This window comes from Eschrichtius robustus, chromosome 12, assembly GCF_028021215.1.
Source record: "Eschrichtius robustus isolate mEscRob2 chromosome 12, mEscRob2.pri, whole genome shotgun sequence".
Taxonomy (NCBI): domain Eukaryota; kingdom Metazoa; phylum Chordata; class Mammalia; order Artiodactyla; family Eschrichtiidae; genus Eschrichtius; species Eschrichtius robustus.
This window is the reverse complement of record NC_090835.1, coordinates 84027604-84045293: the sequence shown is the minus strand read 5'-3', so window position 1 is coordinate 84045293 and position 17690 is coordinate 84027604. Positions and strand designations below refer to the sequence as shown.

The window sequence follows — 17690 nt, the reverse complement described above, 5'->3', positions numbered from 1 at the left end:
AGCTATAGGCTGTCCCTGGCCTAGGCACAGTTAGTATTTGTCATTATATAGTTGCTCTCATTTGGAAATAAGTGCTATGTGCCAGGCACTGGACTGTATTTAAACCTTATAATTTGTACTTAGTTACCATTTTATTTTATCATATTAACTATCATGTAGCAGTTTTTATCCCATTTTATAGTAAAGTACCCTAAAGCTCATGTATTTTGAGTGACTTGCCCAAGATGATGCAGCTGATAAAATCATTATTGAACACTTATTCATTTGATTACAAAGCCCATCTTCTTTTTACTTTACTACTCTGGACTCTGTTGTTGTTGTGAAGCATCTTTCATTACTGCAAGATGGTAGAGGCTTGGCATTTTCAGTAAAACCTCACCAATGCATAATAACTAGGGTTGTGTCAGGAGAAAACAGTTGAAAGTCAGAACCAAAGAATTTGAAAATACACAGTTTCTTAGAGAATGATATAAATGTTAATTAGAAGTAACATGAGTTCTATCTAAATAATTTCTTAGAGGACGCCCAAAGATGTAAGGTATAATGACACATTCCATTTACACTGACAGTTTTAGGTACTAAATCAATGGCAGGAAATTAATGCTTTTTAAGAAAATTATTGGGGGGGGATCTTCAAAATGGCAGAGGAGTAAGACATGGAGATCACCTTCCTCCCCACAAAGACATCAAAGATACATCTACATGTGGAACAACTCCTACAGAACACCTACTGAACGCTGGCAGAAGACCTCAGACTTCCCAAAAGGCAAGAAACTCCCCACGTACCTGGGTAGGGCAAAAGAAAAAAGAAAAAACAGAGACAAAAGAATAGGGACGGAACCCGCACCTCTGAGAGGGAGCTGTGAAGGAGGAAAGGTTTCCACACACCAGGAAGCCCCTTCACTGGCGGAGACAGGAGATGGGTGGGGGTGAAGCTTCGGAGCCATGGAGGAGAGCACAGCAACAGGGGTGCAGAGGGCAAAGCGGAGAGATTCCTGCACAGAGGATCGGTGCCAACCAGCACTCACCAGCCTGAGACACTTGTCTGCTCACCCACTGGGGCGGCTGGGGGCTGGGAGCTGAGGTTCGGGCTTCGGAGGTCAGACCCTAGGGAAAGGACTGGGGTTGGTGTGTGAAGACAGCCTGAGGAGGCTACTGCACCACAGCTAGCCGGGAGGGAGTCCAGGAAAAAGTCTGCACCTGCTGAAGAGGCAAGAGACCATTGTTCTGGGGTGCACGAGGAGAGGGAATTCCTTCCCTGTGTACCCACAGAAGGCAGAACACAAACTATGCAAGCTCCAGAGACGGGCGCAAGTTGTGGCTATCAGTCCAGACCTCAGAGACGGGCATGAAACACTAACGCTGCTGCTGCTGCCACCAAGAATCCTGTGCGCAAGCACAGGTCACTATCCACACCCGCCCCCTGGGGATCCTGTGCAGCCCGCCACTGCCAGGGTACCAAGATCCAGGGACAACTTCCCCAGGAGAACACATGGCGTGCCTCAGGCTGTTGCAATGTCACGTTGGTCTCTGCCACTGCAGGCTCGCCCCACATTCCAATTATGACTATCCTACCCCTCCCTCCCCCTGGCCTGAGAGAGCAAGAGCCCCCAATGAGCCGCTGCATTAACGCCCTCCTGTCTGGGTGGGAAACAGATGCCTGAGGGCGACCTACACGCAGAAGTGGGGCCAAAACCAAAGCTGAACCCCAGGACCTGTACAAACAAAGAAGAGAAAGGGAAATTTCTCCCTGCAGCCTCAGGAGCAGCAGATTAAATCCCCACAATCAACTTGATGTACCCTGCATCTGTGGAATACCTGAATAGACAATGAATCATCCCAAAATTGAGGTGGTAGACTTTGGGAGCAATGGTAGACTTGGGGTTTGCTGTCGGTGACTGATTTGTTTCTGAATTTTATGTTTACCATAGTTTAGTTTTTAGCTCCTATTATCATTGCTGGATTTGTTTATTGGTTTTGTTGCTCTCTTTTTTTTTTTAATTTTAATAATTTTCCTTTTCTTTCTTTTTTTCTCCTTTTTCTTCTGAGTTGTGTGGCTGACAGGGTATTGGTGCTCTGGCCTGGTGTCAGGTCTGAGTCTCTGAGGTGGGAGAGCCAAGTTCAGGTCATTGGACCACCAGAGACCCCCCCCAGCCCCACATAATATCAATCGGCGAGAGCTCTCCCAGAGATCTCCATCTCAATGCTAAGACCCATCTCCACCCAATGGCCAGCAAGCTTCAGTGCTGGACGCCCCATGCCAAACAACTAGCAAGACAGGAACACAACCCAACCCATTAGCAGAGAGGCTGCCTAAAATCATACTAAGTTCACAGACACCCCAAAACACACCACAAGACATGGCCCTGCCCACCAGAAAGACAAGATCCAGCTCCACAAGCTCCACTGATCCACAAGATCAGCTCCACTGATCACAGGCACCAGTCTCCTCTACCAGGAAGCCTACACAAGCCACTAAACCAACCTCACGCACTGGGGGCAGACACCAAAAACAACGGGAACTATGAACCTGCAGACTGAGAAAAGGAGCCCCAAACACAGTAAGTTTAACAAAATGAAAAGACAGAGAAATATGCAGCAGATGAAGTAACAAGGTAAAAATCCACCAGACCAAACAAATGAGGAAATAGGCAGTCTACCTGAAAAAGAATTCAGAGTAATGATAGTAAGGCTGATCCAAAATCTTGGAAATAGAATGGAGAAAATACAAGAAATGTTAAACAGGGACCTAGAAGAACTAAAGAGCAAACAAACAATGATGAACAACATAATAAATGAAATTAAAAATTCTCTAGAAGGAATCAATGGCAGAATAACTGAGGCAGAAGAACAGACAAGGGACCTGGAAGATAAAATAGTGGAAATAACTACCGCAGAGCAGAATAAAGAAAAAAGAATGAAAAGAATTGAGGACAGTCTCAGAGACGTCTGGGACAACATTGAATGAACCAACATTCGAATTATAGGGGTCCCAGAAGAAGAAGAGAAAAAGAAAGGGTCTGAGAAAATATTGGAAGAGATTATAGTTGAAAACTTCCCTAACATGGGAAAGGAAACGGTCTATCAAGTCCAGGAAGTGCAGAGAGTCCCTTACAGGATAAATCCAAGGAGAAACATGCCAAGACACATATTAATCAAACTATCAAAAATTAAATACAAAGAAAAAATATAAAAAGCAGCAAGGGAAGAGCAACAAATAACACACAAGGGAATCCCCATAAGGTTAACAGCTGATTTTTCAGCAGAAACTCTGCAAGCCAGAAGGGAGTGGCAGGACATATTTAAAGTGATGAAAGGGAAAAACCTACAACCAAGATTACTCTACCCAGCAAGGATCTCATTCAGATTCAATGGAGAAATTAAACTTTTACAGACAAGGAAAAGTTAAGAGAATTCAGCATCACCAAACCAGCTTTACAACAAATGCTAAAGGAACTTCTCTAGACAGGAAACACAAGAGAAGAAAAAGACCTACAAAAACCAACCCAAAACAATTAAGAAAATGGTAATAGGAACATACATATCAATAACTACCTTAAATGTAAATGGATTAAATGCTCCAACCAAAAGACATAGACTGTCATACAGAGTGAAGTAAGTCAGAAAGAGAAAAATAAATACTGCATACTAACACATATATATGGAATCAAAAAAAAAAAAAAAAGGTTCTAAAGAACCTAGGGGCAGGACAGGAATAAAGACGCAGATGTAGAGAATGGACTTGAGGACATGCGGACTGGGAAGGGTAAGCTGGGACGAAGTGAGAGAGTGGCATGGATTTATATATACTACCAAATGTAAAATAGATAGCTAGTGGGAAGCAGCTGCATAGCACAGGGAGATCAGCTCAGTGCTTTGGGACCACCTAGAGGGGTGGGATAGGGAGGGTGGGAGGGAGACACAAGATGGAGGGGATATGGGGATATATGTATACATATAGCTGATTCACTTTGTTATACAGCAGAAACTAACACAACATTGTAAAGCAATTACACTCCAATAAAGATGTTAAAAAAATAGAAAAATTTTGGTCTAAATTAATATTTTAAACTGCAAATTTCATTTCCACCATTAATTTATGAAAAGGGTCTTTTATTTTCCTTTTAGACAGAGGTAACAAATTGGTTTTTGTCAAAGTGTTACACCATTCCTCTGAGTTTAATTCACTAATAATTTTACTTTATGTTAAAATTATGACCTGAAGAGAGAAGAAACTAGAACAAGGTTCATTGTGTGATTGCAGGAAAAGGAGGGACACAGAATCAGGTTAAAGACAGAAAGCTCATCTTCTATCTCTTAGCTAGTAACATTGCCTTGCTTGGACTTCCCCTGCATCCCACTGGATGTGAAATCTGAGACTGGTCTTCAACTTCCCATCCAAGATGCAATTCTAATCCTGAGTGTTTAACATCCTAACTTCCTAATTTGAGTTGAATTCTTTTAACTGTAAAATTAGTAGGTGAAATTCTGAAGCACCATCAAGAAAAGTTTTGACCATTTGCCAAACTGTAAGTGATTTATTTAAGATATAAAGCAGGTAAGTCTGGATCCAGAAAAAAAAGCATAGAAACATGTTATTTACTGCATAGAAAGGAGGATGCTGCATGGTAAAAGGAACACATCTCAAGTAGAACCTCAAAATTTCTCTTGGTCCATAACGGGAGAGACTAGGAAGAATGATAAGGCCACCTGTAGGGTCAAATATTTATCCTAATTATGTCAGGACACTGTATTCTGAATCCATGCAGGAGACCCCTTCCCTCCCTCACAGGGCCTCGTGGCTTGCCCTTGTCACATTTCAGCTCTGCACTCACCAGCTGTGTGACTTTGGGCACATTCTTTCACCTTTCTGAAATTTGATGTCCTCCTTGTAAAATGGGGATGATATTAATGTATTACAAGTATAAAGAGCCGTGGGAATTTTTCATTCCAGGTGGAGTATATCTATGCTCCTCACAACAATCTAATGAAGTGCTGTTAATGTCTTCAGCCAAGGATCATCAGAAGCACATCCATGGATGAACAAGTTGGTTTTATTGTTCATACACTCACCATGGGGAATCAGGGGCATCTCAATATGAAGATGTTGGAACCAAAGAAGCAGAACCTGTTGGAGAGATCTTTTAAGAGATTCATTGCAAAGAATTAGTTTACACAGTTGTGGGGTGGACTAGGCAAGTCCAAGACCCATAGGGAGGGCTATTGTCAGGAAAGGCAGGCTGGAAATTTCAGCACAGGCTGAAGCTGCAACCCACAGTGAAATCTCTTCCCCTCAGGGAAACCTCAGGTCTGCTCTTGAGACTGTTCACCTGATTCGTCCAGCCTCACCTAGATTATCTAGAATAATCTCTCTTGCATAATGTCAACTGATTTTGGACCTTAATCGCATCTATAAGATAACTTCAGAGCAACACCTAGGTTAATGTTTGAGTGAATAACTGAGGACCATAGCCTAGGCAACACATGAAACAGACCCTTAAACTATTATAGGATTTGGGCTTGTGTTAGGTGATCTTGAGGAGGATTTAAGAAACAGAGACTATTCTTAATTGGATTCTGTCAAGAAGTGGGTGGTGAGGTGGGGTAATTCTGTAATCCGGCACCTTAATAAATCTTACCTAGGAGGAAGGAAGATTATACTGAGGCTAACGCTGTAATTAGGAAAGAAGCAGATGTCATTCATATTATCTAGGAGAGAAGTAGGCTTGGTCATTTTTGTGATTTGGACACAGTTCATGTTTCGTCTGTGTTGAGACATGATTACTGAGCGGCCTTGTTTTCTGCTTCGATGGTCAAAGCAGAATGGCTGATGGTCACAGAATGGCTGTCTAATGCTGTTGCTATACGACGTTGCTTATGTTCAGCAAGAAAACACCAAAACCTAGTTGTGAGTTGCAGGCCAGCTCCTGGCAACACCAAGGCCTAATAAATAGTCCCAGGCAGCTCCCAGATGCCAGGGCTTTTTCTGTCTCACTCTTCTTTATAGTCTTTGTCACTGTGAGGTAAGACAGTGCTGAGAAACTGGGGGCCATCTAACAGGGACAGGGTGATTGATTCTAAATGGAACCCCCATTAACCCGTGGCTTCCATAACACACAGAAAATCAGTTCTTCTGAAAAAATAAGTGCCCCTCTAAAAATTGTCTTTGACCTTAGCTCAATCCTTAGTCCCTCACAAATACCTGGGGTTTTAATGTGGCAGGATAAAGAATATTAAAATATCCAGTAGATTAAAGGAAGAAAATTTTCGAAGTCAGGACAATTCCCTGAATTCTACCCTCAATATTTGACTTGACATTCTTAAGTTTAAAAAAATTATACAGCATGCCAGCCAGAGCTTTCTTTAATGTAGTCAATGCTCCCCAAATTTCTTTAAAAGTAGATAGGTTCACCAAAATATAGAGCATAAAGAATACTCAAGACAGGGAAAAAATTCAAATGAAAGATCATGCAGTTACTTTAGGCAGCATTACACGACATTACAAGTACTTTTATTGCCCTGGGTAATAAAAGCTTTTGAGAGTACGAAAAGAATAATTTACTCAACTGGATTTCTATAAGTAGAAAAGGCAAAGGTATTCCTTGGCTACTACCAGCAGAAATCACTTGGATCAACTCAATATTTAGAGAATTCCATATGCACTATGGAAACAAAGAGAAAGACAGTTAACCCACATAAGGGGGCAAGAGAAGTGGGAGGAGGTGGGGCCTGCCAGGGAGGGGGACGATCTCAGGGGAGAGATCCTGGAAGTTATAGCCCAGAATATCCTGTCGGACACCAAATTAGTGAGGACCTCATCCGTCCACGAGGCTGCTCAGAAATTCCCAGCCCTCTTGTCACCAGCAGGCATACACATGTGTGAGAAGACTCTGATTTAATACCCTCCCTCCTTTCATAGAAAATTCCCTCAGGTCCACTCCGAGTGGAGGCCGCATCAGAACCGGGAGATTTCCCAGTCCCTTCGAGGCCTCTTAGTACAAAGTCTTCATCTGGCAACTGAGGTGTCATCATAGGGGATTTTTCTGATTGGCCAAATCCTGACCTGGCAGAGTGTGGTTTGGGTGTCTACAGAGTTCCTTCTCAGCTCAGCCCTCGTCATTGCTCTGCAACTCAGAACGGCAACTGCTGAGACCACCTTAAAAGAGGATGGTCCTGAACAGAGCTCTGATTCTGGGGGCCCTCACCCTGACCACCATGATGAGCCCCTGTGGAGGTGAAGACATTGGGGGTGAGTGCACGCTTGAGGGATGTGGGGACTAGAGTTGGGGAACAGGGAATTGGAGGGAAAAAAAGATAGAGTTTGGCCTAGAGATAATAGCGACTCCTCAAAGCGTTCTCAATATTAAGCAAATCTAAAACTTACAGTCATTCCTCCTACAGGAAACCAAGAGTCCAGACCCACTCTCTTTGCTACTTGTGCTGTTGCAGAGTTCACCAAGGACATTATTCTGTTTCTGATATTGGATCCAGTGAATATGTCCTGGAGGGCTCTAGGGCATTCATTCATTATTGCCTCAAAGATTAGAAATGTTTCCATAAGTGGATATTTTGTTACTAAAATTTTATGAACTATTGCTCCCAAATTTCTCTGAGCAAATTTTGAAGCTTTTTGTATATTTCTCCTAAAGTGTATCTTGGGGTAAATAGTTCCATGAATTCTGTATACTGTGTAGATACAAAGAAGGGTGACCTTTTCAGTCTCAGATCTACATACATTTTCATGCTGTCATCTGGCACAGGTTGGGAGAGGGTAAGCGAGCACAGCAGAATGCCTTTACACGAGGCGTTTTACCGCAGGGTCCTCACTTAACCTCAGTTACCTCATACGTGTCACCTCACAAATAACCAAGTAAAATAGGTGTGTAGAAATGCTTTCTAAGTGATTAAGACACACAAATGTCAAAGATTATTCTTATTTTTTTAGTTTTACCGTTACAAGTGTAACTTTGCTTTATTTTCTTTAACAAAGTAAGAAATTTCCTTATTTTTATTTTAAAATTGAGAACTTTATGATAAGAAACTTGATGAATCAAGTTATATTGTTTTCAAATTGTTAGCCCGAATTACCAGTTCTTCGCCCCATATAAGGAAGTCCTTCAAGAAGAATGGGCAAGCACAGATTATTTATTTGGTCCCTTAGGCCCCTCTGCCTTTGCTGTCCCCCTCCTTCCACCCTCTTTTCATACATTCCTTCGTCTTCCTTTCCTTCCAGGATCCATCCCTGGCCCACATCTTTGTTATTTTATAGACATTGAGTGAGTTTGTAAAAACCAAAGTAGAAAGGCCAGACAGTTCAAAAGGGAAGTGAAATGGAGGGTACTCTAATCTTCAGCAACTTTGCTAACCATGGCTGCTCCCATTCTAATTGTGTGTGGTAGTGGAAGTTTCACGTACTTCTCCAGAGCACTTCTAAATTTTGTTTCTTCACCGTTACGCTAGAGTGTCCTGGTCAGGCTCGACTTCCCCATTAGGCACAGGGGACACAGGCCAAGGGCCTGCAGTGCTTATAGAGCTCCATGAAAATATTTTATTATTTTAATTAGAAGAAAAAATGAACTTTTATGTTTTAATTTTTAATTTAGCCTAGATTATATTTGTCTTTATACCAGTATGGCCATAAAATATGACTTTTAATATTTTTATGGAGGAAAGCTTGCCTAAGCAACAGTGCTTAGGGCTCACAATCATACTGCAGGCCTGGGCACTGCTGATTCTGATTGTCATATAATTCTGCTACCTCTGTGTTTGTCAGTCTTCCCCAAAGTCTCTGTGATCCTCAAGAATAGTAATTGACATTTTGTATACATTTTTAAACACGCAGCAAGCTAAGTTTGGGGGATGCAAAAATGAAAAAACATGCTATCTGCCCCATAGAGTGTACTAAGATTAGTAATGCTAACAAAATGGTGCAGAAAAACAGGAGTATTGCTGAGCAGGGCAGTGGACGCAGCTGAGGCTGAAGCTGTAAAAGTGAATTGGTTCCAGTTGGCACAGCAGTGCGACGTTCTTCAGTGCTGGCAACTCAGGACAAGTAGCCGATGAAGAGAATAATTGCATATATTCATGATTGAAAAGGAGTCAAGAATATTCACTACAGGGATAAGGAGGCTATGTTGGAAGGCCTTTTAAGTGATCAACCAAGGGGTCATGCTGGGTAACGTTGAGGAATAGACTGACTTGAAAGCAGGACACTGGGATGGAGAGGTTGGAGGTTATAATGTGAGCAAAAACATGTGTAATGAGAGAACTTAGCTAAAAAGTTGGTAACTAAGCAGAAACTTCAAGAATGAACTGGGGCTTCCCTGGTGGCACAGTGGTTAAGAATCCACCTGCCGGTGCAGGGGACAAGGGTTCGATCCCTGGTCCGGAAAGATCCCACATGCCGCAGAGCAACTAAGCCCGTGTGCCACAACTACTGAGCCTGCACTTTAGAGCCCACGAGCCACAATTACTGAAGCCCAGGGACCTAGAGCACGTGCTCCACAACAAGAGAAGCCACCACAATGAGAAGCCTGCTCACCTCAACGAAGAGTAGCCCCCACTGGATGCAACTAGAGAAAGCCCGCGCGCAGCAACAAAGGCCCAACAGGGCCAAAACTAAATAAATTAATGAAATAAATAAATTTTAAAAAAAGAATGAACTGGAGGTGTCCAGGAAATCCTAACAGATAATTTCATTTCAGGGGGGGAAAAAAAAAAAACAGACCCCTGCAAAGACCAAGGAACATGAAAGGATAATGTCATTTGGCTTTATTAATAGATAAGGTCAGATGAGGATATTGGATACATCCATCCCAGAACTCGGCACAGTACACTGTACTTGCTCCTTTACTCACCTGACTCTCCCATTAATCAATATTCTCCTTGTCGGCAGAGACCATGCCTGATTGATGTTTTACTCTTTGCCTCCCACAATGTCTGAAACCCTGTTGATACTCAGTAATTGAGGAAGGAAGGAAAGAGAAAATGATAAGAGGCTTGTATGTGTCTGGACAAAATTATCCAGTTAGGCTTACTTGAGTAGAGTCAAACTGAACTGGTTGCCATTCTGCTTTGGCATCCTCAGAAAAGTATATTGTCCATTTGAAGAAAACGGCAGAAGAGTATCTTGAGTCCTCAACAAATATGTGTTGAGTCAGAAAAAGAAGTTTAGTAACCTCCTTAAAGAAAAAAAATAGAGGTGGGAAATAACAGAAATCCAGAATAAAACTTCCATTTCTTACTTCAGAAGCAATCAGGCACTCTCCTTTAAGGATCACTACTGTTAACAAAACAGACAACTTAAAACCATTGTTTATTCTTTATATATTTTGTAATACTCTCACTGTCCTTGTCGTACTCGTTCTTACACCCTGTAACAGTTAGAGGAAACTCTTTTAAAATAATAAGATTCCGTGTGCTTTTCCTTGGTTTAGAAAAAATAAAAAATGAATCCTGTATAGAAAACGTTCTGCTCTGAGCCAGTCCTGAGGGGAGAGGGACCATAATGAACGTGTCATTACCTGATGAAAGAATTAAATGAGAAAGAAAACTTATGAAGCAAAGGGAAGTAAACTAACACCATGATCATTCATTCATTCCCATCTTTCTTCTTTCTTTCCATTATGATATTTATCACAAGCCTACAGTGTGCCAGGCACTGAGCTGGACATGCAGGAAATAGCAGTAAACAAGGCCTGTGAAAGTTCCGCCCTTCTGAGCATATGTTATAGTGGAAAGACAGCCTGGATTCTAACAGGACAGCTACCAACACTGAGGGCGAAGGAAACAGGTGCTGGGAATTTTGCTTAGAGACTGTGCAGAAATATGGCTACTATCACTGCAAGGACGGCAACATCTGATGGGAAAGTGCCTACGTGTGGTGTGTACAGGGCACTAACAAGGTTTACTACAAGCAGTTTTGCAGAACATGTCAGAAGTCTTATAACCCTTACAGAGTGGAGGATATCACCTGTCAAAATTGTAAAGAGACTAGAGGCTCCTGCCCAGTAAAAGTTCGCCACGTGGACCCCAAAAGGCCCCACCGTCAAGGGTTGTGTGGGAGATGCAATGGCAAACGCCTATCCTGTGACAACACTTTCAGTTTCAAATATGTCATTTAAATGAATGTGAAAAAACCAAAACGCTGGTCCTGCTGAACGTGTGCTAGTGGAGCAGACAAGTGAGCTTTTTTCCCTGCCCCTCCTCCTCCTCTCTGCTGCTCCCTCAAAATACTTCTTGAAAGGCTGTATTTGACAAAGCTGTCAAATAAAAGCATTGCAAAACAAACAAACAAACAAAAAGAGGTGAAGGCTACAATGTTTGAGAGTTAAGTTTCTTCCGTTACTTTGTTTAACATGGTTCTTTCCTCTCCCTCTGTTCTCCACCTTCCTTCTCCTCACCCTCACTTATCAGCTGACCACGTTGGCACCTATGGCACAACTCTCTACCAGTCCTATGGTCCCTCTGGCCAGTACACCCAAGAATTTGATGGAGATGAGCTATTTTATGTGGACCTGGAGAAGAAGGAGACTGTCTGGCGGCTGCCTGTGTTTAGCAAATTCTCAAGTTTTGACCCACAGGGTGCCCTGAGAAACATAGCTGTGGGGAAATATAACTTGGATATCCTGATGAAACGCTCCAACTTCACCCCTGTTACCAATGGTAGGTGTCCACCATTCTGCCTCTCTTTACTGAATCTATTCTTTCATACCAGACCTCACTCTCTTGTTCCCTAAGGAGAGATACCCTTCACCACTCTATAAAACTCTCTCCTTTACAAGGAGTCCCCAGATCTTCTCATAGTAATTACTGAACCCTCATCCTCCCTCTTCTCAAAGATCACATATTTCCATGTAATATAAGGATCCCTACTCCCATAACATATTCCTTGAATCCCTCAAGGAGGAGTCCCACAGACCTCCCTCCTTAACAAGCATGCCCACGGAGAATATGGGGATAAAGCAGAGGCAGTGAGTAGCATCTCCCAAGCAAAAGGGAAACAAGAGCTCTTCCACTGTCAGACTGGGAAATGGTGGGAGGGCTCCCCCAGGATGCAGTGCAGAACCTCAGGGCAGAGCTATCCTCATTTCACATCAGTGCTGTTTTCTCACCACAGAGGTTCCTGAGGTGACTGTGTTTTCTAAGTTCCCTGTGTCGCTGCATCAACCCAACACCCTCATCTGTCTTGTGGACAACATCTATCCTCCTGTGATCAACATCACATGGTTGAGGAACGGACACTCAGTCAGAGAGGGTGTTTCTGAGATCAGCTTCCTCCTGAAGAATGATCTTTCCTTCCTCAAGATCAGTTATCTCACCTTCCTCCCTTCTGATGAAGATGTTTATGACTGCAAAGTGGAGCACTGGGGCCTGGATGAGCCACTGCTGAAACACTGGGGTACATACGAGTTCCACCCCTTTGATACTTTCTTTTCTCTATCAAGTACAGAATGTCCTGCCTCTTAGCCCCTAAATCACACGGTCCAGAGCTTGTTTTCCACACTTCAAGTGTTTCTAAAGATATACTTCCCTCTCTTCCCTAAGCCTGGTGCCCTGAGTCTTTGTAGAATGAACACCACACCTCCTGTCCCATCCCAAACACATGCACGTGAACCAACACTCTGTATTCTGAGCTTTACAACTTCACTTTTGCAGAGGCTGAGATTCCAACCCCTATGTCAGAGCTGACGGAGACTGTGGTCTGCGCCCTGGGCTTGACTGTGGGCCTCGTAGGCATCGTGCTGGGCACTGTCTTCATCATCCAAGGCCTGCGCTCAGGTGGTCCCTCCAGACACCAAGGGCCCTTGTGAGTTGCACCCTAGAAGGGAAGGTAAGGATTCAGATTTGTCAGCATTGGAGACAGTACAGGAGGAAAGAAAGTGGGAAGAGGTTTGTGGACTCAAATGTGGTTGAAAAGTTGAGGAGAACTGGGAAAGGGCATGATGATTGCACAGAAGCCCCCTAGGACTCATCAATCTCATGTCTATCCTGTTGTAGGTGCACTGCCCGTCTACCAGAGCAGAAGAGTGGACATGCTAGATGACCTAGAACTTTCTTCATATAGCTTCTCTCCTCTTACACTCCTCCTCTCACCTCTTCTCTGGGACTTAAGATGCTTATCCCTTAAAGCTCACATATACCTCGGAATCCTCCCCCTGACTCCCTGATGATTTTTTTCTGTTCTCAATAGTTACATACCATGGGATCACTGGCGTATTCCACCCAGTTACCTAATGCCTAGTGACCCTGATCCAGTATCATCATGGAAGCAATAAATCCTCCTTTTATTGAAACTTTTCCTGTCTTTCATCTCAGGGCTGACTAGGGCCTTGTTCCCTTATGCTTTAGGCCCCTTAATTTCGTTTCTCAGATCATGTTTCATGCCCAGTAACACAGGAGCAACCTGTGTAGACTAATAATATGTTGATATCTTAGCTGAGATTATTATTTCTCTCTTCCTTCTGTTCCCACTCTTGGCACTGTCACCCACCCCCCTAATTCAGGCATCACTGAAGATAATATATACTCTTCTCCCGTGGTGTAGATTTGTTATAGCAGAAATACAAAAACCAAGAAATAAGTCTGTACTCATCTTAATATAGCTTTTAAAAGTTATGACAGAGAAATAGGAGAAAGGAATTTTGAATCTTAAAAGTACCAAAAGCCAAATTTTTGGTACCAAAAGTCAAAATTTGTTCCCAAAACTTTAAATTTGTGAAGAATGAATGAGGATAGTAAAAGCATTCCTCTCTCCTCCCCACCCTTAAGGAGCTAAGGATTCCCTAGGCAGAGAAAGAAATGAAAGTCAGTTAGGAGAGGATCAGAATACAACATAATGCAGGTATCTGAGAAGGACCAAAAACTTTGTCCTTACTTAGGGTTAGTAACAATGGGAAAAGGGATGGGGTAGAAACCACAGGCATATTTAGGGTCCCTAGAGCACAGGTGTAGTTTGCCTCACCTCCTACATGAATTCCTGCTAGATAATCACGCAGACTTTCCTGACATGGCATGTCAGGGACAGTAGAGTGAATATAGCTGCAGAATGTTTCTAGGCAGATAAGTCTAAGTCATTTTACTGAATCCCTGTGCATCCTTGTTTGCCCTGAGGCACAGCAGAACATTTCGGTACCCCCAGCCCCTGCCCTTCACCCTCCTAGCTAAGGAAATGAGAGAGAAATCCCAGGAAGGACAACATCATTGAGATAATGTAGCAGCAGCTATGAGTGTTATATTCTCCTCCAGATTCACTGTCTCCAGTGGAAATCTTTGTGGAGGAAATGGATCAACAGATGGATTCTCTGGCTTTCCTGAGTGTGTCCAAAACCTCACTCTTGAGAGTACATGTGACTTGACTTGGAGTCATTTTGCCCTTTGAAAATGTTTCAGGCACATTGTCTCAGTCTTTCCATTCTTCAGTTACTAAGTCCATACATTGCATCTCGGGTGGTATTATGGAACAACTATGAAATTTTTGAGACTGTCCCTGTCCATGCCATCTGCATCAGTGAGCTTAAAATGTAATTGAGAAAAAAGACACAATATTAACACAACATGATACAGCTTGGTTTGGTGGAAAGAAACCTAAATCCAAATCCAGAACTCAGCACTTCATAGCTAGTAGTTAAAATTTATAACACTGGGGAAAATATTTAACATTTCTGAGCTGTATTTTTCTCATCCATTATGTGGGGTGATGATACTTTCCTTGCAGAGCTATTGACAGCATTTGAATAAGCTTGTTATATAGGAAGTGCCTTATGCATACTATACAAATACATAAGAAAACATTGCTAGTTACATTCACAATTTATTAAAAAGAGTAGATCATATCATAAGAAAGCACTTTTGTTTTCCTGAGACTTTTAATGATTTAGGAGATTCAAACATGGAGCTATGGATAAATTCTTTTCATATGTTAATTGGAGGATTTTGTTTTCCTGAACGAGAAAAGCTGAGATTGGGTTAGGCTGAGAGAATAAATAGGGTACAGTTGCCAGTGATGAAAGGGTTGCTAAGAGAACTCTTAAGGAAAGAAGTTGTAATATTTGACTTTGGATATTTTTACTCTCTAATAAAAAATATGTCCCCCCTACGGCTCATAAATTTTAGTCAAGGTATGTTATATGCAAATGGATATTTATGCACGTTTACTTTGGGGAAGAGGTAGGGAAGATTCAAGGAGAAAAAGCTAGCTGTGAGGTAGAAGTAAGAGGATAATTTAAAATGCAGAGTAGGAATTAGTCAATACAGGGAACCTGAACCAGAGGTGATCATAAAAACGTAGGTAACCGAGCACAGATGATTTTTAGGGTATTGACACTACTCTGATACTATAACGGTAGATACATGTCATTATACTTTTGTCCAAGACCATAGAATATACACCAGGAGTGAGCCCTAATGTAAGCTATGAACTTTGGGTGATACACATGTGTCAATGTAAATTCATCAGCTGTAACAAATGTAGGGGATGTTGATGGTAGCAGAGGATGTTTGGTGCAGGCAAGGATATGTAGGAAATCTCTATGCCTTCTGCTTAATTTTGCTGTGAATCTAAAACTGCTCTAAAACAAAGTGCATTTTTTTAAAATTAAAGAAAATGTCAGCAATTATGATCCCAAATGTATAAAATAAAAATTTCAGTGTAAAAAAAATATAGGTCCCTCACTATGCACAAATGTGCTGAGAAGACCTTTTGGCAGTAGGATTTTTTTGTCCTTTGAATAGGAAATTTTAAGTAAATTTCAATGATTCATAAAGTAAGAATTCAGCAATTTGGAGGGTGTGTGTGTGTGTGTGTGTGTGTCTGTGTCTGTGTGTGTCTGTGTGTCTGTGTGTTTGCAATATAGGGTTATACTGAATGGCATTATGACCAGTGGCTCAGAAATATACAAATGCTGACCTACTCAGGCTCCTTCCTCGTCAAGTATTCAGGAAAGCAAATTCAATGTTAGTCGCATTTTGTTAAAGCATTCATTCATAAAGTCTTCACATAATTTTAAATAGCAGGACTAAAATTAATTCTAGAGTATACCCCATTTAAAGTTGTTGTAAAATATTGGTCACATTCTCTGTGCTGTACATTACATCCTTGTATCTTATTTATTTTATACTTGGTAGTTTGTGACTCTTAATTCCCTTCCCTTATCTTGCCTCTCCCCACACCTCTCTCCCCACTGGTAACCACTAGTTTGTTCTCTGTATCTATGAGTCTGTTTCAGTTTTGTTGTATTCAGTTGTTTATTTTTAAAATTCAACATATAAGTGAAAACCTACAGTATTTGTCTTTATCTGATTTATTTCACTAAGCATAATACCGTCCAGGTCTATCCATTTTGCTGTAAGTGGCAAAATTTCATAATTTTTATGGTTGAGTACCATACCGTCTTTAGCCATTCATCTGTTGATGAACACTTAGGTTGCTCCCATATCTTGGCTATTATAAATAATGTTGCTATGAACATTGGGTGCATATTTTTTGAATTAGTTTTTTTTTTCCTTCAGATATATAGCCTAGAGTGGAGCTACTGAATACTTTAAATGAAGTATAATCTATAAAAATATCAAATCACTATGTTGTACACCTGAAACTGATATAGCATTGTAAATCAACTATACTTCCATTTTAAAAAATAAATAAAAATTTAAAAATAAAAAATAAATAAAATAAGTGTTATATAACAAATAGTTTAAGGGGCTGGAAATAATTAATATACAATAGAAAACTAAAATTAACTAATTGGAATTTATTTTGCTCTGAATGACTAATGAATGTATAATAAAATTAACTGTAAACTAATAAGCTTACACTATTTAAAAACATGTTCCTTATATTAAAAAGTCAGAAATAAGGAAAAAATTAATTAATAAAAACTTTATAAATTTAACTCTAAAAAATAAGAGCAATCATTTCATCACCTAAAAGTAAAAAGTAGGATCACCACATGACATTACTGGAAACAAAATTGGCTATCAGACAACATGATTTTTAAATTACGTGATTCTTTAAAAAATTATTTGAGTTATTTGAATTAATTCAGATTGTATGCATAAAGTAAGACTTTATTAATATCTAATATAATACTATTTAAAAGTTACATAACTGAAAAATCACATTTCTTCAGCAAATAATTTGCAAGGAAAAATAGAGAATAGAGAAACTATACATTTTAAAAAAACCGAAGAAACATATCAACCAAATGCTAGGCTTTATTTGGATTCATATTCAAACAAAACAACTTTAAAAAATTATTGTGAGACAATCAGAAATAATTTTAGGTGTGGTAATGGCATTGCTGTTATATTTCTAAAAAGTTGCTATATTTTAGATTTTCATTGTAAAATATTTGCCAATGAAATTATATATTGTCTAAGATTGTCTTTAAAATAATCCAGTATGCATATAATATTAAATGGATGGATTTACAAAATTGTCCATGAACTGATCATTTTAAAACTGGACTGTTGATACATGGTACTATTCTCCCTACTACTGTATATAGTTGAAATGTTCCATAATACAAAGTTTTTTTTTAGATATTCCAGGAAAGCCAAAAGAAAAAATAAGCAGAGAAGCATTCTGTTTGAAGTTATTTTGGTTTTTAAGGTTTTCCTTATTTTTATTGCAGTTAAGAAACACTGAGTATCCAAATCCTGTTCTACACCATAGAACCTCTCAGAAATGT

General features: G+C 40.7%; 1 protein-coding gene across 2 annotated transcripts; it reads left to right on the top strand.

The window, feature by feature from the left end:
• The first annotated feature begins 7112 nt into the window (after positions 1–7112).
• LOC137774195 (HLA class II histocompatibility antigen, DQ alpha 2 chain) lies at positions 7113–16266 on the top strand. Of its 2 annotated transcripts, XM_068559347.1 has the most exons (6): positions 7119–7249; positions 10643–10792; positions 11416–11664; positions 12119–12400; positions 12658–12832; positions 13000–16266. In XM_068559347.1, exons 1-5 carry the CDS (start codon positions 7168–7170, stop codon positions 12810–12812), a joined length of 918 nt encoding a protein of 305 aa, XP_068415448.1. In that variant the 5' UTR covers positions 7119–7167; the 3' UTR covers positions 12813–12832; positions 13000–16266. The 2 variants fall into 2 exon arrangements, with proteins under 2 accessions (XP_068415447.1, XP_068415448.1); XM_068559346.1 differs by lacking the exon at positions 10643–10792 and having other exon boundaries at positions 7113–7249.
• The last annotated feature ends 1424 nt before the right edge of the window (positions 16267–17690 follow it).